General features: G+C 55.5%; 1 protein-coding gene and 3 long non-coding RNA genes across 4 annotated transcripts in view; all 4 read right to left on the reverse strand.

The window, feature by feature from the left end:
* LOC135308324 (uncharacterized) overlaps positions 1–21,146 on the reverse strand; it is a 172,265-nt gene that overhangs the window by 60,161 nt on the left and 90,958 nt on the right. The window lies entirely within an intron of this gene.
* LOC135307261 (uncharacterized) lies at positions 2,750–4,728 on the reverse strand. Its single transcript, XR_010367969.1, has 3 exons — positions 4,598–4,728; positions 3,805–3,970; positions 2,750–3,279 (listed from the first exon to the last, which is right to left on the reverse strand). It is a non-coding gene; the product is annotated as an uncharacterized LOC135307261 (long non-coding RNA).
* On the reverse strand, positions 5,458–6,825 carry LOC135308375 (uncharacterized). Its single transcript, XR_010368813.1, has 3 exons — positions 6,723–6,825; positions 6,175–6,282; positions 5,458–5,529 (listed from the first exon to the last, which is right to left on the reverse strand). It is a non-coding gene; the product is annotated as an uncharacterized LOC135308375 (long non-coding RNA).
* LOC135307262 (uncharacterized) lies at positions 16,646–21,081 on the reverse strand. The gene is made up of 10 exons (XM_064431837.1): positions 20,981–21,081; positions 20,548–20,619; positions 20,389–20,460; positions 20,204–20,302; positions 19,661–19,768; positions 19,421–19,492; positions 18,712–18,783; positions 18,292–18,405; positions 17,499–17,664; positions 16,646–16,974 (listed from the first exon to the last, which is right to left on the reverse strand). Exons 1-10 carry the CDS (start codon positions 21,075–21,077, stop codon positions 16,716–16,718), a joined length of 1,131 nt encoding a protein of 376 aa, XP_064287907.1. The 5' UTR covers positions 21,078–21,081; the 3' UTR covers positions 16,646–16,715.

Below are 21,146 nucleotides of genomic sequence, written 5' to 3' on the forward strand. Positions count from 1 at the left end.
GGCTGCATTAAAAGGTTTTCCAGGCCGTATGCTGGCCAGAAAGCGTTGAAAACCCATGGGAGTTTAGGCTCCATGAGAAAGGCAGCATCAGTTCCTGTGCCAGTGAAGCACAGCATTCAGAAGCTCAGCTTGTGTTTCGAGGAGCCACCAGCCTAATGTAAACACGGCCAGAAAGCTTTTCCAATCCAGCTGAGCGGCTGTGGCAGAGCTGTTGTGTTTTACAGCAGCTCCATGGCAGTGCAGCAGCTGCAGGAGAGGGCTCAGGACAGGCTTGGGGGGAGCGGGGCGGCAGGAAGCTGAGAGAAGCCTCTGCTCTGGAACTGAGGCAGTTCTTGGCAGAAGCAAACAAAGATGATGACTTGAGGAGATTCCTACTGTGCTCAAAGCTTGCCTCTGAAGACCAAGAGGCGAGCTTCTCAGAAATCCCAGAAAATATGAGAAAAAAGGTTCTTGGTTACTTGTGAGAAGATCCAAATCTGCCCTGGGCAATGAGCCTCTGCAGTAGACTATGTTTCTTCAGGGAAGTTAGTCCTTCCAGGAATAAAGATTACCAATTAAATGTAATAGTTTTTTAATTCTAGAAGTGTGAAAATGTTCTATGTGTTTCCAAATTCTAAAACTACGTTGAAAAATATAGAACTATTGTGGAAAAGGGGAAGAACTATTAGGGGAATAGTCTATGAAAAATGTTCCTAAATCTTGCAAAATTAAAAATAACTATAGTAGCTCCTAGTCTCAGGAGACCCATGCCCGGCTGTTGCCAGCACAAATCTGGCTGTGCCCAGAAAATCAGCAGAGGCAGGGCTGGTGCCACCACATAGAGAGCAGAGGTGAAAGATGCTGATCAAGTCCTTCTATGGCAGGAGGGGCCCACCTTCAGTCCTGGCTGGACACCAGGGCCAGCACGTTCAGGGACAGAGGCTCCTGTTCTGGGTGGTGGTGGCAGCAGCACATGCCCAGAAATAAGCTGATCATGCAGCCGTGGGAGGGACAACGGACACTGGCACGGAGATTGAAGATGACAGGCCCAGTTCTCCATGACTGAGGCCATTGGCCGGTCTTGTGAAGCTGCAGAGACGCTCCTGTGGAGAGAGGAGGTGGCTGAGGCCCCAGCTGCCAGTGGCACACAGGGACCCTCGTGCACAGCAGGGCCCAGAGCTGGCAAGGCTCCCCAGCACGGCTGGAGCTGCTGGCACAGCTGGGCCCAGCTGGACAGCTGCCCCTCAAGGCCCCGGCCAGCAGGGCACGGCTCTGGGCAGGGTCCCTGGCCAGGAGCGGGCCCCACAGCGCCTCTGCCTTTCAAGGGCAACCTCGGCCCTGCTCTTTCTCCTCCCCACCTCCCTCTGCCTCTGCCCCGTGCCCCTGGGGCTGCTCTTGGCCAGGCAGCCTCAGTGGGAGCCAGCACTGGCTGCAGCCACAGCGGGGCCCCCAGGACAAGGCCCAGCAATTGAGAGGCCAATGGAAGCACTGGGCAGCAGCAGAACCCTCAGCAGACTTATTTGGAGAACCATGGACTGGCCACAACTCCACTACAGCCTCAGTGGGAATGCTTCCTGTCTACATTAGACTTTCAAAAGAAGCTCTTTCAGGGAAAGATGACCACTCACCATTTCTTCTTCCAGTTACACCAGATTTTGACACAGCACAATATGAGAATAAGGTCCAAAAATAGCAAGCCTGCCATTAACCTTGCCCAGCAGCCTGTTCCCATATAGAAGACACTTCTGAGGCCTTTCTGGGCATCAGGAACATGAGTTGTGGTGCTGGCTGCATCTGTGGGAGCGATGGGGAGCATGAGCCCGTGCTGTGCTGTACTGCTTAGCTGGCAGCACGGTGGATACGGGCAGGACGTCCTCTGTTTCCCCCAGAGCTGGGGCCTGCAGGCACCTTGCCGGCCCTTGGCACAGGCTGTGCCAGCCAACAAAGCCCAGCAGGCCGGGAGGAGAGCCCAGGGGCAGCGCAGCTGCTTGGGCAGTGGCTGCTGCCAGGGACACGGGCCAAAGCCATCCCTGAGCAGCCACTGCCACCCCTGGCCCTCCCTGCCCCGTGACAGCTCCCCCAGCCCCAGGGGACAGGCTCAGGCCCACTAAGGACACACTGAAGCCTTGCTCTTCCCCTCTGTCCTTTCCCCACCATGGGCACCCCATGCAGTCACTCCCAGGTTTCGGGATGTGTCTCCCACGGAGGGACCCCAGCAGGACTGCTCAGAACCTGAGTGCCCTGAGCCTGCTTGGGATAATTCCCCTGAGCTATGCCAGTCTTTCCAGGCTGAGTAAGACTAAACATTAAGAATTAAAAGCAATTTTACTATTTATTGCCAATGTGTCAGAAGATTCTAGGTTTCCCTGAATGTAAAACTACTTGGACAAATACAGAACTGTTGGAGGAAAGGGGAACAAATATCTGTTGTCCGTATTCTATGAAAAACATTTCTCAATGCTACAAAGGAAAAACATATCTAAATGTTTCAAAAGAAAAGACAAAGATAACATGAGAGTGCTGTTGGTCGAATGAGCCCCATGCCCAGCTGCTGCCTGCCCATGCCTGGCTGTGCCCAGACGAGCAGCTCCGCCAGTGCGGGTGGTAGCACACCGACACCTGAGCTGAAGCTGGACTCAAGCCTGTGATAGATGAGTAATGCGACAGTTGACTCTCACAATTAAAGGATAAATGTCATGTATATATGTTAAGAGAAGTTTTATATATTTATAGATATGTTTTACCCCCTGATGTGTTATCTTGGCGTTAATTAAGTTTGGGACATATAAGAGGGTCAAATTGCTACGACAGCAGCACCTGACCTCCAAGTGAGATGTAAGGAAGTAAACTCCACCACTGGGCATCAAAAAAGGAGTCGATGGACAGAACTTTAAGAAGGGCAAAAGAGTTAAAAGGTGAAACCTCCATTGTGTGGATGAGCATGTGGTGGGAAAAAACCTCTACTCCCGACGACGTAACATTTTCCTTATTCAGTGTCCTGTTATATTTCTAATAAGGTTTTTAATAAACATTTAAAATTTTTACAAGTAAATATAACTTCTGGAACAATCCATTCCCTGGCTAGAGGGCTGCACGTCCTGTCCTGGATGGAGAGCGACGCCAGGCCCTTCAGGGAGAGACGGTTCTGTTCTAGGTACTGGCTGCAGCATATTTCCAGCAATAAGCTGGTAATACACCTCTGGAAGGGACAATGGACACTGGCACGGAGATGCATGATGACAGGCCCAGTTCTCCCGCACTGAGGCCTTTGGCTGGTCTTGTGAAGTTCCAGAGGTGCTCCTGTGCAGAGAGGAGGTGGCTGAGGCCCCAGCTGCCAGTGGCACACAGGGACCCTCATGCACAGCAGGGCCCAGAGCTGGCAAGGCTCCCCAGCACGGCTGGAGCTGCTGGCACAGCTGGGCCCAGCTGGACAGCTGCCCCTCAAGGCCCTGGCCAGCAGGGCACGGCTCTGGGCAGGGTCCCTGGCCAGGAGCAGGCCCCGCAGTGCCTCTGCCTTTCAAGGGCAACCTCGGCCCTGCTCTTTCTCCTCCCCACCTCCCTCTGCCTATGCCCTGTGCCCCTGGGGCTGCTCTTGGCCAGGCAGCCTCAGTGGGAGCCAGCTCTGGCTGCAGCTCCAGCGGGGCCCCCAGGACAAGGCCCAGCAATTGAGAGGCCAATGGAAGCACTGGGCAGCAGCACAACCCTCAGCAGAGTTGTTTGGAGAACCATGGACTGGCCACAACTCCACTGCAGCCTCAGTGGGAATGCTTCCTGTCTACATTAGACTTTCAAAAGAAACTCTTTCAGGGAAAGATGACCACTCACCATTTCTTCTTCCAGTTACACCAGATTCTGACACAGCACAATATGAGAACAAGGTCCAACAGAAGCAGGCCTGCCATTAACCTTGCCCAGCAGCCTGTTCCCATATGGAAGACACTTCTGAGGCCTTTCTGGGCATCACGAACACGTGTTGTGGTGCTGGCTGCATCTGTGGGAGCAATGGGGAGCGTGAGCCCGTGCTGTGCTGCACTGCTGAGCTGGCAGCAAGGTGGATACGGGCAGGACGTCCTCTGTTTCCCCCAGAGCTGGGGCCTGCAGGCACCTTGCCGGCCCTTGGCACAGGCTGTGCCAGCCAACAAAGCCCAGCAGGCCGGGAGGAGAGCCCGGGGGCAGCGCAGCTGCTTGGGCAGTGGCTGCTGCCAGGGACACGGGCCAAAGCCATCCCTGAGCAGCCACTGCCAGCCCTGGCCCTCCCTGCCCCATGACAGCTCCCCCAGCCCCAGGGGACAGGCTCAGGCCCTGTCAGGACCCAGCGCAGCCCCTGCCCAGTCGGGAACCAGGGCTGGCTCTGGCCCTGGGCTGGCGGCAGGGCTCCCGCTCGGGGCTGCTCCTGTGCCTTGGGCCTCTGGGCACTCAGGGCCAGCTCCGCAGCAGCTGCAGCGCCAGGACGTTGCTGCACCAGTCCCGTTTCCCCGGGGCTCTGAACCAGCTCCAGAGGCCTGGAAGCCGAGGCGCCTCCAGCTTTGGCTGCTGCCGGGCTGGGCAAGGGCAGGCCCTGGGGGAAGAGCTGCTGCCACACAGCCCCGGCCAGGGCTGAGCCCGGCATAGCAATTACCTGCTGTGCCTGTGCCCGTGTCTGGCATCGCCTTCCTTCCTGCAGCAGGGGCTACCCATGAGGATATGCTTCCTCCAGGATGTGCCTCCTTCTGCACAGATGTTTGGTCCATCACTTCAGACAGGAAAAAGGACAGTTGGATTAGATGGAAGAGTTCCTGATTTGGGTGCTGGCATCTTCAGGATGTCATGTGCGTTAAACATGGGGATACGTTTCAGAAAATGTCTTGGCTTTCAGGGCAGGGTCAGGGCTCTCCTGTTTCCAAACAGCTGCCATGCCTGAGCCACAGGAGCAGGGAGGGGATGGCGCAGGGCGAGGGCACACACGTGCATGGTTCTGTGCTGGCACCTGCAGCAATGCCCCCCTGGCCCAGCTTTGGGCTCTGAGCTGGCAGCTCTCCCAGGGGGAAAGGCCTTGACCTACCCTCAGCATCTCCCAGAGGCTCAGTCCTGGACATGGCTTGGGAAGCTGCACCACCTTCACCAGCAGGTTCAGCTGCAAAGAAAGGCAGGACAGATGAGCTGCTGTGGCACTGCAGGTGATCCTCAGGCTGCCCACAAGGCTCAGCCCCAGGGCACAGCCATGGGCCCGGCCCCTTCCCTCTCTGCTCTTCTCTGTGGCTGCACAGAGCACATGGAAGGACACATGGGCATTGCACACGGGAGGAAGATGGACAGCTAAATGCTCCTTCCTCCCACTGACAGTGATCCTGTGGGATCCCTCAGGGCTCCAGAAGGGAGCAGAGCAAATTTTCCATATTCCATCAACCTTCAGAAGATCTTAAGTGAAAGGGCAAATGTATGAGCTCTTGACACCTGGTCACTGTGTATTCTCTCAGGAAAGGTACATTGAGCACTTGCCTCCAGGATTTCCCATGAGTCTCAAGCCATAATCCAGCAGGTTTCCCAGATAATCCATGTCTTGATCCCAACCTAGAAGTTTGCAAGGATCAAAACCATTTCCATGATGTGCTGGGATCCCCTTCTGCCTCAGGGAACTGGGCACTGCATATAGATCAGGTAAGGCCATGGGAGCCAGATGTGAATGGACAAGGCCAAAGCTGCTCAGGGGCCTGGGGAGCTCTGGGCAGGCTCATGGTCAATCCCTATCTTATTTGCAGGCCCTGTGCAACATCCCTGGAGAGGTGGCTGGAGCAGCCCAGGGCCCGTGGCAGTTCTCAGTCGCACAAGGAAAATGCTCCTTGAATCCCTGAGGAGAACTGCAGCAGACAGTGCTGCAAGTATCCCTCGCAAACTCCCTCCTGCCTGTCCTCCCAGCCGCCCTTCCTCCATCTGCTGGGACAGCTCCCACAGCCCAAAGGGACCCAGCCAGGCCCACTAAGGACACACTGGAACCTTGCTCTCCCCCTCTGTCCTTTCCCCACCATGGGCACCCCGTGCAATCACTGCCAGGTTTCAGGAAGTGTCTCCCACACAGGGACCCCAGCAGGACTGCTCAGTACCTGAGTGCCCTGAGTGTGCTCGGGATAATTCCCCTGGGTTGTGCCCTCACTTCCAGGCAGCAGAGAGAGCAGCTCAAGCCTCAGCAGGGCTCAGGCCCAGAGGCACAGCAATTACCTCCTGTGACTGTGCCTGGCATCGCCTCCAGTCCTACAGCAGAGGCTGTCATGGAGCCACTGCTTCCTTCGGGAAACGCCGCCTTTTGCCCAGCCTCTCCATCCACTTCTGGAGAAAGGAAGAGGGACAGCTGGATCAGGTGGGGCTGTTCCCCATTGGGGAGGTGGCATCTTCAGCAGCCAGTACTTGTGAAAGTCATGGTTAAGAATCAGGAATCCACACAATTTTCTGGGTAGGCCAGGGTCCACTTTCATGATAACACCCGCCCTTAGTGATCATCCTGGAGACTATGAAATTTCAGGGAATCTCAGGCCCGTGGTGCAGTTTGGGCTCCCTGTCAGCTGACGCCAAATGCCTTCCTGCAGAGACTGGGCACAAGCTGCAGCCAGGCCAAGCTGGGAAGTAGCCCTGCAGGGCGTGAAAGCAGCAGTGGGGCAGAGAGGCTGCCATGGATCCCTTCCCACTGTGCTGGCCACGGTGTGTCCAGATGTGCAGCCAAAGGCCCTGACTGCTGAGTCCCAGGGGAAGCATGAGGGAAATGCACCCACCTTGTTCGGTTTGCAGTAATTCTTTCACCATTTGTCCCGTGACTTTGAGTGGCTCATGGGGTTTCTTGTGACCTGTAGCTTTGTTCTTTTGCCTCGGAGGACCTTAGAGCAACAGAGTTCCATTTCCCAGGAACAGATCCCACAAAAGCAGAGATCAGCCTGTGGGGTCAGCAGGGACACACTACTCACCCCTGCGATGGGAGCTGGGCTTGCGTGCAACATCCACCAAAGGACCTGGGAAAGTCCTCCCTGCAGGCACACCTGTAACACAACAGCCACAGAAGCTTCTGCCATCTCTGCTGATCTGCACGGGCACCACTGAGCCGCAGGAGCTGTGAGGGGATCGCGCAGGGCGAGGGCACACACGTGCATGGATCTGTGCTGGCGCCTGCAGCGCTGTCAGGATATTGTTAAGAAAGGCACAGGGACAACTTGCCTCCAGCATTCTTCAAGAGCCTTAAGCCATCATCCAGCAGGGCATCCAAATAGTGCAATTTGCCATCCCGATCTAGAAGGGAGCACAGATCAGAACCATTTCCCTGGTGTATTGTGGCCCCCTCTGCCTCAGATAACAGGGCATTGCAAGTGGGTTGGGTAAGGTTGTGGGAGCCAGATGTGAATGGACGTGGCCAAAGCTGCACAGGGGCCTCGGGAGCTCTGGGCAGGCTCCTGGCCAATCCCCATCCTCTCTGCAGGCCCCGTGTAACATCCCTGGCGAGGTGGCTGGAGCAGCCCGGGGTGCATTTGGGCTCTCCCACTCCCAGAGCTAAAACTCTTGCTAAAGCACTAGTGAAAAAATGCAGCAGGCACTGCCACAATCATCCCTCCCTCCCTCTGCCCTCTCTCCCTCCCTTCCTAATTTCTTCTCTCCCTCTATTCCTCTTCCCCCTGAAATTCCTCCCTGAAGGGAGAGGACATAACCAGGCCCCTCAGGACACACTGGAGACTTCCTGTCCTGCTCTGTCAATTCCCCACCATGGGAATGCAGTCGCTCCTAGGTTTCAGGATCTCCCTCCCACGCAGGGACCCCAGCAGGACTGCTCAGTACCGAGTGCCCTGAGCCTGCTCGGGATAATTCCCCTGGGCTGTGCCTGCACTGCCAAGCAGCAGAGAGGGCAGCTCAAACCGCAGCAGGTCTCAAGTCCAGAGGCACAGCAATTACCTCCCATGCCTGTGCCTGGCATCGCCTCTCTTCCTGCAGCAGAGGCTGGCATGGAGCCACTGCTTCCTTCGGGAAACGCCGCCTTCTGTACAGCCTCTCCATCCACTTGTGGAGAAAGGAAAAGCAACAGCTCATCAGGTAAGACTGATCCCCACTGGAGAGGCGGCATCTTCAAGAGGCAATTCTTGTCAAAGACATAAACATCCTAGGTAGGACAGGGCCCACTTTCACCAAAACACCCACTGTTAGCGATCAGCCTGGATACTGCAAAATCGCAGGGGACCTCAGGTTGGGCATGGCCTGTGGTGCAGTTTGGGCTGCCTGTCAGCTGATGCCAAATGCCTTCCTGCAGAGGCTGGGCTGAAGCTGCAGCCAGGCCAGGCTGGGAAGCAGCCCTGCAGGGCGTGAAAGCAGCAGCGGGGCAGAGAGGCTGCCATGGATCCCTTCCCACTGTGCCTGGCACGGCGTGTCCAGATGTGCAGCCAAAGCCCCCAGATGCTGAGTCCCAGGGGAAGCATGAGGGAAATGCATCCTCCACGGCATCATTCCAGATCACTCAGCATCTTCTCCATGTGTTTGGATGCCTCCAGGGACTTACTGTTCCTTCTGGGTTTGTTCTCCATTCTCAGGGGACCTTAAGAGGAATATTTCTATTTCCTCGGAACAGATCCCACAAAAGCAGGGATCAGCCTGTGGGGTCAGCAGGGACACACTACTCACCCCTGCCATGGGAGGCAGGCTTCTCTGTAGGAATCAGCAAAGGAGCTGGAGAAGTCCTCCCTGCAGACACACCTGTAACACAACAGCCACAGAAGCTTCTGCCATCTCTGCTGATCTGCACGGGCACCACTGAGCCGCAGGAGCGGTGAGGGGATCGCGCAGGGCGCGGGCACACACGTGCATGGTTCTGTGCTGGCACCTGCAGCGATGCCTCCCTGGCCCAGCTTTGGGCTCTGAGCTGGCAGCTCTCCCAGGGGGAAAGGCCTTGACCTACCCTCAGCATCACCCAAAGGCTCCGTCCTGGACGTGGCTTGGGAAGCTGCACCACCTTCACCAGCAGGTTCAGCTGCAAAGAAAGGCAGGACAGAAGAGCTGCTGTGGCACTGCAGGAGATCCTCAGGCTGCCCACAAGGCTCAGCCCCGGGGCACAGCCCTGGGCCCGGCCCCTTCCCTCTCTGCTCTTCTCTGTGGCTGCACAGAGCACATGGAAGGACACACTGGCATTGCACACAGGAGGAAGACTGACAACTAAATGCTCCTTCCTCCCACTGACAGCGATCCTGTGGGATCCCTCAGGGCTCCAGAAGGGAGCAGAGCAAATTTTTCAGCCTTTCAACCCTGACAGAACCTTGAGGAAAGTGGCATGAATGAGCTCTTGCCACATTGACACCGATTATTCTATCAGATAAAACAGAAATTCAGAACTTGCCTCCAGCATTTTCCAAGATCTTTAAAGTGTCATTCACCAGTACTTGCAAATAATTTATGTCGCCATCCAAATCTAGAGAGAGCAGAGATCATAACTATTTCCATGCTGTGTTTTATCCCCTTCTGCCTCAGGGAGCTGGGTACAGGAAATGGGAAAGGAAAGGCCATGGGAGCCAATTGTGAATGGACATGGCCAAAGCTGCACAGGGGCCTGGGGAACACTGGGCTGGCTCCTGGCCACTCTCCACCCTCTTTCCCTGCCCTGTGTAACATTCTGGGAGAGGAAAGGGAAATGGGGCTGTCCAGGGCCCCTTGGGACCCCCTCCCTCCCACAGAGGAAACCCTCCCTAATGCCCTGGGCAAAACCATCCCCAGCGCTTCCCAGGGAGCAGGGAGCACTGTCCCAGGAAAGGGCAGCCAGGCTGCCGGCTCACCTGCTCGCCGCGCTTGCAGCGGAGCAGCCTGGGCAGCCCTGGCAGGCAGGGCCACAGCCAGGAGGAGCAGGAGTAGGAGGCGCAGAGCAAGGGCCATGCTGCCTTGCCCTCTGCCAGTCCCGCAGCTCTTGCTGCCACCGCTGTCCCAACACCGCTGTCCCAATGTCAGCACCGCTGCTGCCACCGCTACTGCTGCCGCAACAGTTGCGCTCAGGGACTGACTGCTGGGTCCTTGTGCTGCTGTGCAACCACGGGGCTCTGGCACCTCTGTGACCTCAGGGCCTGCTGTGAGCTCAGCCAGCTGTGACCCCAGAGCCCTGCTGTGACCTCATGGCCTTAGCTGTACCCCCAGAGTGTGCCCCCATCTCTATGAATGGACTGCCCTGATTGTAAATGTTTTGCTTCATCAAAGGGCCATTCACAAAACTTTTTTTTCGCCTACCGACATTGCAAGTCAGGCTGTGTCCCTGGAGATGCTCAGTATTCATACAGAATTCACAGAATGACCAGGTTGGAAGAGACCTTCAAGATCATCCAGTCCAACCCATGTCCCAACACCACAACTAAACCATGGCACCGAGTGCCACATTCAGTCTTATTTAAACCCATCCAGGGATGGTGTCTCCACCACCTCCCCTGGCAGGCCATTCCAGAATTTTATCACTCTTTCAGTGGAAAATATTTTCATGATATCCAACCTACATTTCCCTTGATGCAGCTTGAGACTGTGTCCTCTGGTTCTGTCAGTGCTCTCTGGAGAAATAAACCAACCCCACCTGACTACAACTACCCTTCAGGGAGCTGTGGAGTGATAAGGTCACCTCGGACTCTCCTTTTCTCCAGGGTAAACACCCCCAGCTCCCTCAGTCATTCCTCACCAGGGCTTGTGCTCCCAGCCCCTCACCATCCTCGTTGCCCCCTCTGGATGTGCTCGAGCGACTCAATGTCCTTCCCAAACTGATGGCCCAGAACTGGACACAGCACTCGAGGTGCGGCCTCACCAGTGCCAAGAACAGGGACAGAATGACCTCCCTGCTCCTGCTGGCCACGCTGTTCCTGACACAGGCTAGGAGCCATTGGCCTCCTTGGCCACCAGGCCACACTGCTGGCTCATGTTCAGCTGGCTGTGACCAGTGCCCCCAGGTCCCTTTCTGCCTGGCCACTGTCCAGCCACACTATCCCCAGCCTAGAACACTGCAGGTGCTTCTTGTGGCCAAAGTGCAGCACTGGGCACTTGCACCTACTGAGCTTCATCCCACTGGACTCTGCCCATTGCTCCAACCATTCCAGGTCTCCCTGCAGAGCCCTCCTACCTTCCAACAGATCAACACACTCTCCCAGCTTAGTGTTGTCTGCAGATTTGCTAATGAAAGACTCAATCCCCTCATCCATGTTGTCAATAAAACCATTGATCAGAGCTGGCCCCAGCACAGAGCCCGGAGGGACACCACTGGTGACTGGCTGCCAGCTGGGTGCAGCACCGTTCACCAGCCCTCTCTGGGCCAGCCATCCAGCCAGTTCTGAGTCCAGCAAAGAGTGTTCCTCTCCCGGCCCTGGGCTGCAGCTTTTCCAGGAGCGTGCTGTGGAAGACAGTGCAAAGGCCTTTCTGCAGTCCAAATAGACACATCCACAGCCTTTCCTGCATCCATCAGGCAGGTCACTTGCTCATGAAAGGAGATCAGGTTGGTCGGACACGACGTACCCCTCCTAAACCCCTGCTGGCTGGGTCTGATACCCTGGCCATCCTGTAAGTGCCGTGTGATGACTCAGTATAAACTGTTACATCACCTTACTGGGTACTGAGGTCAGACTGACTGGCCTATAATTACAAGGATCCTCCTTCCCACCCTTGTTGTACATGGGCGTCACATTGGCCAGCTTCCAGTCATCTGGAACCTCACCAGTGAGCCAGGACTGTTGGTAAATGATGGAGAGCGGCTTCACCAGCTCATCTGCCAGCTCCCTCATCACCCTGGGGTGGATCCCATCTGGCCCCATAGATTTAGGAACATCCAAGCAGCTCAGCAGTTCTCTGGCTGCCTCCTCTTGGCTAACAGGGGGCCCATTCTGCTCCCTGACACCATCTACCAGCCCAGCAGGACACTTGTCCTGAGGACAAGTCGTCTTCCTACTAAAGACTGAGGCAAAGAAGGTGTTCAGTGCCTCTGCCTTGTCCTCATCTGCAGTTCCTAAGTTCCCTCCCACATCTAAGAAAGAACAAAGGTTGGTCTTACCCTTCCTTTTATCGGTGATATATTTGTAAATACATTTTTTTATTATCCCTTACAGAAGTCACCATTTTAAGTTCAAACTGAGCTTTGGCCTCCCTAATTTTTTTTTTCCTACGTGCTCTAGCAGCTCCTTTAAAAACTTCCTGAGAGACTTGATCCTCCTTCCAAAGATGATACATCCTCATTTTATTCCTAAATTCCTCCAAAACCTCCTTGCCCATCCAGGCTGGGCGTTTGCCTCATTGACTCATCTTTCGGCACCCAGGGACAGACTGTTCCTGTGCCCTGTAGATCTCTGTTTTGAAGCATGCCCACCTTTCCTGGACTCCTTGGTTTTTAAGGGCTGCTTGCCAAGGAACTCTCTGAAGAAGTCTCCTAAACAGGCCAAAGTCTGCCCTCTGAAAGTCATGTGTAGAAGTCTTCTTGATGTTCCTCCTGTTTTCACAAAATACCAAGAATTCTTCATACATTGGTGTTCCCCTGTCTGAGACATAAGACAGACCACTCGTGTTTCCTCAGAAAAACAGCCTTGTTTATTGTCCGGAGTGTTCTTTTATAGCCCACCTAAATTTTCTGGGCCAAGACAGCTCATTGGTCTATCTGTGTGCCCCCAGACTCTGAACCAAGACAATGTCTGCATCCTAGGAGAGTTCCCATTGGATGTGAGCTTCTGTCAGTCAAACACAGAGGCTAGTTCATGGAGCTGAGCTGGACTGCTTCTTAGAACTTGATTAATGCTGACTACAGATCAGCTTACAATGCAACAAATTCCATCATTTCATGATCACTATGCCCCAAGCGGCCTCCAGCCACCACATGTCCCCCCAGCCCACCTCTATCTGCAAACAGCAGATCTAACATAGTCCCTCCCCTGCTGGGCTCACCCACCTGCTGCAACCAACACTTGTCCTCCACACACTCTACAAATTTCCTGGGCTGCTTTTTCTTCTGTTGTATTAAGTTCCCAGCAGATGTCTGGCAAGTTGAAGTCACCTACAAGAACAAGGGCTGATGATCCTGAAACATCCTCTAGCTGTTTATAGAATGAGTTGTCCACCACTTCTTCCTGGTTGGGTGGATGATGACAGACTCCCAGTAGGATGTCAGCCTTGTTGGCCTTCCCCCTCATTCTCACCCATAGGCATTCCACTTCATCATCATTAGTTTCAATATCCATGGTGTCCAAAGCCTCTCTCTAATATAAAAAGAGCCACGTCTCCACCTCTTCTCCCTTTCCTGTCTCTCCTGAAGAGCTCGTAGCCATCCAGTGTAGTGCTCCAGCCATGTGAGGCATCCCACCACATTTCTGTGATGGCAATGACATCACAGCTCTGCTGCTGGACCATGGCCTCCAGCTCTTGCTGTTTGTTACCCATGCTGTGTGCACTGCTATCCATGCACCTCAGCTGGGCTGCTGATTTCATCCCTAACTCAGGCTTACCACCCTTGGGCCTGCTTCCAGACAGCCCAGCTGCATCCCGTTCCCTCTTCAAACCTAGTTTAAAGCCCTCTCAACAAGTTCTGCAAGCTCATCAGCTAAAAACCTTCTGCCCTTAACAGAGAGCTGGAGCCCATCTGGTTCCAGCAGGCCAGGTGCCATAAAAGCTGCGCCATAATCAAAGAATCCAAAATTCTGCCAATGACACCAGCCCTTGAGCCACTTGTTGATGATACGAGCTCTCCTATTGCTTTCACCATTTTTCTCAGCCAGCAAAGGGACTGAGGAAAAGACTACCTGTGTCCCTGTCCTATCAACCACTTGTCCCTGTGCCCTAAAGTCTCTTTCAATGGTCCTGACACTCCTCTTCTCAATCTCATCACTGCCAGCCTGGAGTTTCAACAGTGGATAATAATTAGAGGACTGAATGAGCCCAGGAAGTCCCTCAGGAATATCCTGCACCTGGGCCCCAGGGAGGCAGCAGAGCTCTCTGTGGGGTGGATCCCCTTGACATGGGGCCCTCTGTTCCCCTCAGAAGGGAGTCACCCACCACGATTACCATTCTTTCCTTTTTGATGTTAGAGGTGGCAATCCTTGTATACAGATTAATCATAATTAGGAGGCTCTCCGGACAGATAATTTTCTTCTTAATCATTTGGCCGACTCTTTAGATCCAGGGGGTCATACCTATTCTGAAGTGGCCCCTGGCTAGGGGACGGGGGTCAGGAGGAATTTTTATCATAACCTCCCCGTGCAGGGACCATTTCCACTCCCCTTCATCTACCAGGTGTCCTTCTCTTGCCTGAGATTGTGCGGCATAGGAGTCCTGTGACTCTTGCTGGGCCTTCCGTAAAGATGGAAGGGCTGAACTCCACCAATCTATTTCCCTTTCACTTTCCCTGATACTCCTTAGTCTTTAAACTTCCTCCCTAAGCTCGGCCACCAGTGAAAGGAGATCATTCACCTGTTCACACCGCAGGCAGCTTTTCTCCGCACTGCCCCCTGAAACCACTGCTAAGCTCAAACACTCTGCACAGGAATGGGTCAGGACAGACACATCCTTTTTGGAGGGTTCCATCTAGTTACATGCACTTGTACTAACTACAGTTTTCAATTGCGTAAAAACCACTACTACCAGAAAGTCCAAAACCAAGCAACCAACAGAAACACTGCAAACAACACACAGTAAACCTTCCTAGCAAGAAAACCTGCAACCCTGCCTGCTTGCCCTGCCTGTGCACACTGCCTCGTGAATTGTCTCTCAGAGACATGCCATGGCCCTGTTTGCCCACTCCTGTTTGCCACAAACCCTAGAGGCCTCTTTTAATCCGCCCGCTAACCAAGGAGGGAGGAAGCTGCAGCCCATCCCTGCGTAACTCACAGGCTCTTGATGGCTTCCCTCTTTTCCTGGGCATGCCACTGGAGGAGGTCCAGGCCCAGATGGTCCCAGGGAAGGAAAGGTCCCTCAGCCCAGGGACGCTCAGCATGGGCTGTCCCATCCTCTCCGGGGACCCGCCACTGGTCACAGCAGCCCCTGCCTGGCTCCTGCCTGCCCACCCCGTGGCCATCCCCAGCTGCCCCTGGGCACGCAGCTCAGCCAGTGCTGATCCTGGCTGGGCTTTGCTGCTGCTACCACCCGGACACTGGGGTGACAGCTCCATCTCTTTAGTGCAAGAGAAGAGCTGGGCCAAGCCCTGCCCACCTTCAGTAGGGGCCAGAGAGCAGGGCCAGTGCCTTCAAGGGGAGAGGACCTTGTCTGGCTGGAGGCAGCATCTGCACAGCAACAAGCTGTTAAAGCAGCTGGCACAGGGACATCGGGCATGGGCATGGAGATGTGCGATGCAATTAGAGGTCCAGTTCTCCCTTAGGTGTTTGGCAGGACATATGAAGGGAGAAAGATACAACTGTGAAAGAGGCCATGGCAAGTGACACAGTGAACAGAGGCTCTGCTATACCTATCATGCTCTGCTTGTGCCCGTCCTGCAAGCAGAAAATCATTGGGATTCATCAAAGTGGAAGCAGGGCACGTGTTCCTGTCTTGCTTTGAACCTCTACAAGATCCGTGGGGAGAGTGAGCCCGTGCTGTGCTGCAATGCTGAGCTGGCAGCACGGTGGATACGGGCAGGACGTTCTCTGTTTCCCCCAGAGTTGGAGCCTGCAGGCACCTTGCCGGCCCTTGGCACAGGCTGTGCCAGCCAGCAAAGCCGAGCAGGCCGGGAGGAGAGCCCGGGGGCAGCGCAGCTGCTTGGGCAGTGGCTGCTGCCAGGGACAGGGGCCAAAGCCACCCCTGAGCAGCCACTGCCAGCCCTGGCCCTCCCTGCCCCGTGACAGCTCCCCCAGCCCCAGGGGACAGGCTCAGGCCCACTAAGGACACACTGGAGCCTTGCTCTCCCTCTCTGTCCTGTCCTCACCATGGGCACCCCATGCAGTCACTCCCAGGTTTCAGGATGCGTCCCCATGGAGGGACCCCAGCAGGACTGCTCAGAACCTGAGTGCCCTGAGCCTGCTTGGGATAATTCCCCCGAGCTATGCCGGTCGTGCCTGGGCTGTGTAAGACTGAACATTAAGAATTAAAAGCAATTTTACTTTTTATTGCCAAAGTGTCAGAAGATTCTAGGTTTCCCTGACTGTAAAACTACTTTATCAATTACAGAACTGTTGGAGGAAAGGGGAACAAATATCTGGTGTCCGTATTCTATGAAAAACTCTCCTCAATGCTGCAAAGGAAAAATATATCTAAATGTTTTAAAATGAAAGACAAAGATAACATGAGGGTGCTGTTGGTCTGATGAGCCCCATGCCCAGCTGCTGCCTGCCCATGCCTGGCTGTGCCCAGACGAGCAGCTCCGCCAGTGCTGGTGGTAGCACACAGACACCTGAGCTGAACCTGGACTCAAGCCTGTGATAGATGAGTAAAGTGACAGTTGACTCTCACAATAAAGGAGAAATATCATGTATATTTGTTAAGAGAAGTTTTATATATTTATAGATATGTTTTACCCCCTGTTGTGTTGTTATCTTGGGATTACCTGAGTTTGAGACATTTAAGAGGGTCACCTTGCTACGACAGCAGCACCTGACCTCCAAGCGAGATGTAAGGAAGTAAACTCCAGCACTGGACATCAAAGAAGGAGTCGATGGACAGAACTTTAAGAAGGGCAAAAGAGTTGAAAGGTGAAACCTCCATTGTGTGGATGAGAATGTGGTGGGAAAAATCCTCTACTCCCGGCACAGTAACATTGTCTTTATTCACTGTCCTGTTATATTTCTAATAAGGTTTTTAATAAACATCTAATATTTTTACAAGTAAATATAACTTTGCGAATAATCCATTCCCTGGCTAGAGGGCTGCACCTCCTGTCCCGGATGGGCAGCTAGGCCAGTCCATTCAGGGAGAGACGGAGCTGTTCTAGGCAGTGCTTGTAGCATACTTCCAGCTACAAGCTGGTAATACACCTGTGGTAAGGACAATGGACACTGGCACAGAGATGCACGACGACAGGCCAAGTTCTCCATGACTGAGGTATTTGGCTGGACTTGTGAAGTTCCAGAGGTGCTCCTGTGGAGAGAGGAGGTGGCTGAGGCCCCAGCTGACAGTGGCACACAGGGACCCTCGTGCACAGCAGGGCCCAGAGCTGGCAAGGCTCCCCAGCACGGCTGGAGCTGCTGGCACAGCTGGGCCCAGCTGGACAGCTGCCCCTCAAGGCCCTGGCCAGCACGGCACGGCTCTGGGCAGGGTGCCTGGCCAGAAGCGGGCCCCAGAGTGCCTCTGCCTTTCAAGGGCAATCTCAGCCCTGCTCTTTCTCCTCCCCACCTCCCTCTGCCTCTGCCGCGTGCCCCTGGGGCTGCTTTTGGCCAGGCAGCCTCAGTGGGAGCCAGCACTGGCTGCTGCCCCAGCGGGGCCCCAGGACAAGGCCTAGCAATTGAGAGGCCAATGGAAGCACTGGGCAGCAGCAGAACCCTCAGCAGAGCTGTTTGGAGAACCATGGACTGGCCACAACTCCAATGCAGCCTCTGTGGGAATGCTTCCTGTCTACATTACACTTTCAAAAGAAGCTCTTTCAGGGAAAGATAACCACTCACCATTTCTTCTTCCAGTTACACCAGATTTTGACACAGCACAATATGATAATAAGGTCCAAAATAAGCAGGCCTGCCATTAACCCTGCCCAGCAGCCTGTTCCCATATAGAAGCCCCTTCCCAGGCCATCCTCGGCATCAGGAACAGGTGTTGTGGTGCCGGCTGCATCTGTGGGAGCAATGGGGAGCGTGAGCCCGTGCTGTGCTGCACTGCTGAGCTGGCAGCACGGTGGATATGGGCAGGACGTTCTCTGTTTCCCCCAGAGCTGGGGCCTGCAGGCACCTTGCCGGCCCTTGGCACAGGCTGTGCCAGCCAACAAAGCCCAGCAGGCCGGGAGGAGAGCCCGGGGAAGCGCAGCTGCTTGGGCAGTGGCTGCTGCCAGGGACACGGGCCAAAGCCATCCCTGAGCAGCCACTGCCAGCCCTGGCCCTCCCTGCCCCGTGACAGCTCCCCCAGCCCCAGGGGACAGGCTCAGGCCCTGTCAGGAGCCAGCGCAGCCCCTGCCCAGTCGGGAGCCAGGGCTGGCTCTGGCCCTGGGCTGGCGGCAGGGCTCCCGCTCGGGGCTGCTCCTGTGCCTTGGGCCTCTGGGCACTCAGGGCCAGCTCCGCAGTAGCTGCAGCGCCAGGGACGCTGCTGCACCAGTCCCGTTTCCCCGGGGCTCTGAACCAGCTCCAGAGGCCTGGAAGCCAAGGCGCCTCCAGCTTTGGCTGCTGCCGGGCTGGGCAAGGGCAGGCCCTGGGGGAAGAGCTGCTGCCACACAGCCCTGGCCAGGGCTGAGCCCGGCACAGCAATTACCTGCTGTGCCTGTGCCCGTGTCTGGCATCGCCTTCCTTCCTGCAGCAGGGGCTGCCAGTGAGCCCCTGCTTCCTTGGGGAAACACCTCCTTCAGCCCTGCCTTTTGGTCCATCACTTGAGAAACAAAAAAGGACAGTTGGATCAGATGGAACAATTCCCCATTCCTTTGCTGGCATCTTCAAGGCAGCATGCTTATCAAAAATTGGGAAAAGATTTACAAAGTATCTGGGCTTTTGTGTCTGGGCCAGGGCCCTCCCTTCCCCAGACAGCTGCCAGTGCTGAGCAGAAATCATGAGGGGATTGTGCAGGGCAAGAGGACACACGTGCATGGTTCTGTGCTGGCACCTGCAGCGCTGCCTCTGTGGCCAAGCTTTGGGCTCTTGAGCTGGCACCTCTTCCAGGGGAAAGGCCTTGACCTACCCTCAGCATCTCCCCGAGGCTCAGTCCTGGACGTGGGTTGGGAAGCCAGATCACTTTCACCAACCGGGTTAGCTGCAAAGAACGGCAGGACAGAAGAGCTGCTGTGACCCTGCTGAAGATTCTCCTTCAGGCCTGAGTGGCAGTGAGGGCACCTGGGTGACTGGTGCCCTCCAAAGCACTCCCTCAGCTCTGCCTCCCACTCAGGAGCAGGGGGACCTCGTGCCTGCAGTGGCCCCACACTGGGATGGAAGGGGCCCCTTGGGGGGCTGTGTGGGCAGAAAGGACTCCCTGGAGCTGCCAGCAGCTCTAAACCCAGACCCGGGCAGGGCCAGGGCTTGGCAGTGGCAGCAGGAGCAGCTCAGGCTCCTTGGGGCTGGCAAAGGAGCTGCCAAAGGCTCAGCCCCGGGGCACAGCCCTGGGCCCAGCCCCTTCCCTCTCTGCTCTTCTCCCTGGCTGCACAGAGCACATGGAAGGACACACTGGCATTGCACACGGGAGGAAGATGGACAGATAAATGCTCCTTCCTCCCACTGCCAGCAATCCTGTGGGATCACTGTAGGGTACAAGAGTAGAAATTTGGAGGCTAGGATTTCCACAATCCATCAAACTTCAGAGGATCTCAAGGGAAATGACAGAGGAATATTACTCTGGACAATGATTACACTTGGACAATGATTGCTCTGTTAGCAAAGTGTTGCTGAAAACCTACCATCACCAAGCTCCAACATCCTTAAACTGTGCTTTAACAGCGTTTCCCAGTGATAGAAGTCACGTTCCCAATCTAGAAAGGAGCAGAGATGGGAACTGTTCCATGCTGTGCTGGGATCCCCTTGTATAGGGAACCGAGCACTGCAAGGGGGTCAGGTAATGCTGTGTGCCTGCACTGCCAAGCAGCAGAGAGGGCAGCTGAAGCCTTAGCAGGGCTCAGGCCCAGAGGCACAGCAATTACCTCCTGGGCCTGTGCCTGGCATCGCCTCCCTTCCTGCAGCAGAGGCTACCATGGAGCCACTGCTTCCTCTGGGAAACTCAGCCTTCAGCACAGGCTCTCCTTCCATGTCTGCAGAAAGGAAAAAGGACAGGTGAATTAGGTGGGGTTGTTTCCCAATGGGAATGTGGCATCCTCAGGAGGCAATGCTTGTCTAAGTAATGGATAAGATTAAGGAGAAAGACCAGGGCCCTGCCTCCTCCAAAGAGCTGCCCCTCCAGATGCGCTCACAGACTGGGAAAGTGCAGGGGATCTCAGGGTGGGCCATGGTGCAGTTTGGGCTCCCTGGCAGCTGATGCCAAATGCCTTCCTGCAGAGGCTGGGCAGAAGCTGCAGCCAGGCCAGACTGGGAAACAGCCCTGCAGCGCGTCAAAGCAGCAGCAGCAGCATGGGGCAGCGAGGCTGCCATGGATCCCTTCCTGCTGTGCCGGGCACAGCGTGTCCAGATGTACAGCCAAAGCCCCCGGCTACTGAGTCCCAGGGGAAGCATGAGGGAAATGCACCCACCACGTTGTCTCTCCAGGTCACTCCAGATCCTGTCCATCTGTTTGGATGCCTCCAGGGACTTGCTGTCTCCTCTAGGTTTGTTCCTCCCTCTCGGAGGACCTTAAGAAAAGCATTTGCATTTCAGGTGAATGGATCCCACAGAACCAGGGCTCAGCCTGTGGGGTCAGCAGGCACACACTACTCACCCCTGCCATGGGAGCGGGGCTTGTGTGCAGCAACCAGGAAAGGAGCCTGAAAAGTCTTTCCTGCAGACACACCTGTAATTCAACAGCCACAGAAGCTCCTGTCACCTGCTTCCTGCCAGGTTCTCAATGATTATTCTTTTAGCAACATTGACAACATACCTGCTGGAGGGTTAAGACCCTGGAAATCTTCATTAAGCCAAGCTGCTGAAGAAGCCTTCCTAGTATGCTCATCTAGAGGGGAGCACAAATCTGATCAGACCCATTTCCATGGTGTGCTGGGATTCCCCTCTCCCTTAGAGAACTGGGCACTGTAAGGGGGTCGGGTAAGGCCTTGGCTGCCAGATGTCAGTGGACAAGGCCAAAGCTGCACAGGGGCCTGGGGAGCTCTGGACTGGCTCTGGTCACTCTCCACCCTCTTTGCAGGCCCTGTGCAACATCCCTGGATGGGTGGCTGGAGGAGCCCAGGGACCATGGGGGCTCTCTCACTCCCACACAGGAAACCCTCCCTAAAGCCCTGTGCAAAACCATCCCCAGCGCTTCCCGGGAGCAGGGAGTGCTGTCCCGGGAAAGGGCAGCCAGGCTGCCGGCTCACCTGCTCGCCGCACTTGGAGTGGAGCAGCCTGGGCAGCCCTGGTAGACAGGGCCACGGCCAGGAGGAGCAGGAGGAAGAGGCGCAGAGCAAGGGCCATGCTGCCTTGCCCTCTGCCAGTCCCGCAGCTCTTGCTGCCACTGCTGTCCCGACACCGCTGTGCCAATGT

The sequence above is a fragment of the Passer domesticus genome, chromosome 9, assembly GCF_036417665.1.
Source record: "Passer domesticus isolate bPasDom1 chromosome 9, bPasDom1.hap1, whole genome shotgun sequence".
Classification (NCBI taxonomy): domain Eukaryota; kingdom Metazoa; phylum Chordata; class Aves; order Passeriformes; family Passeridae; genus Passer; species Passer domesticus.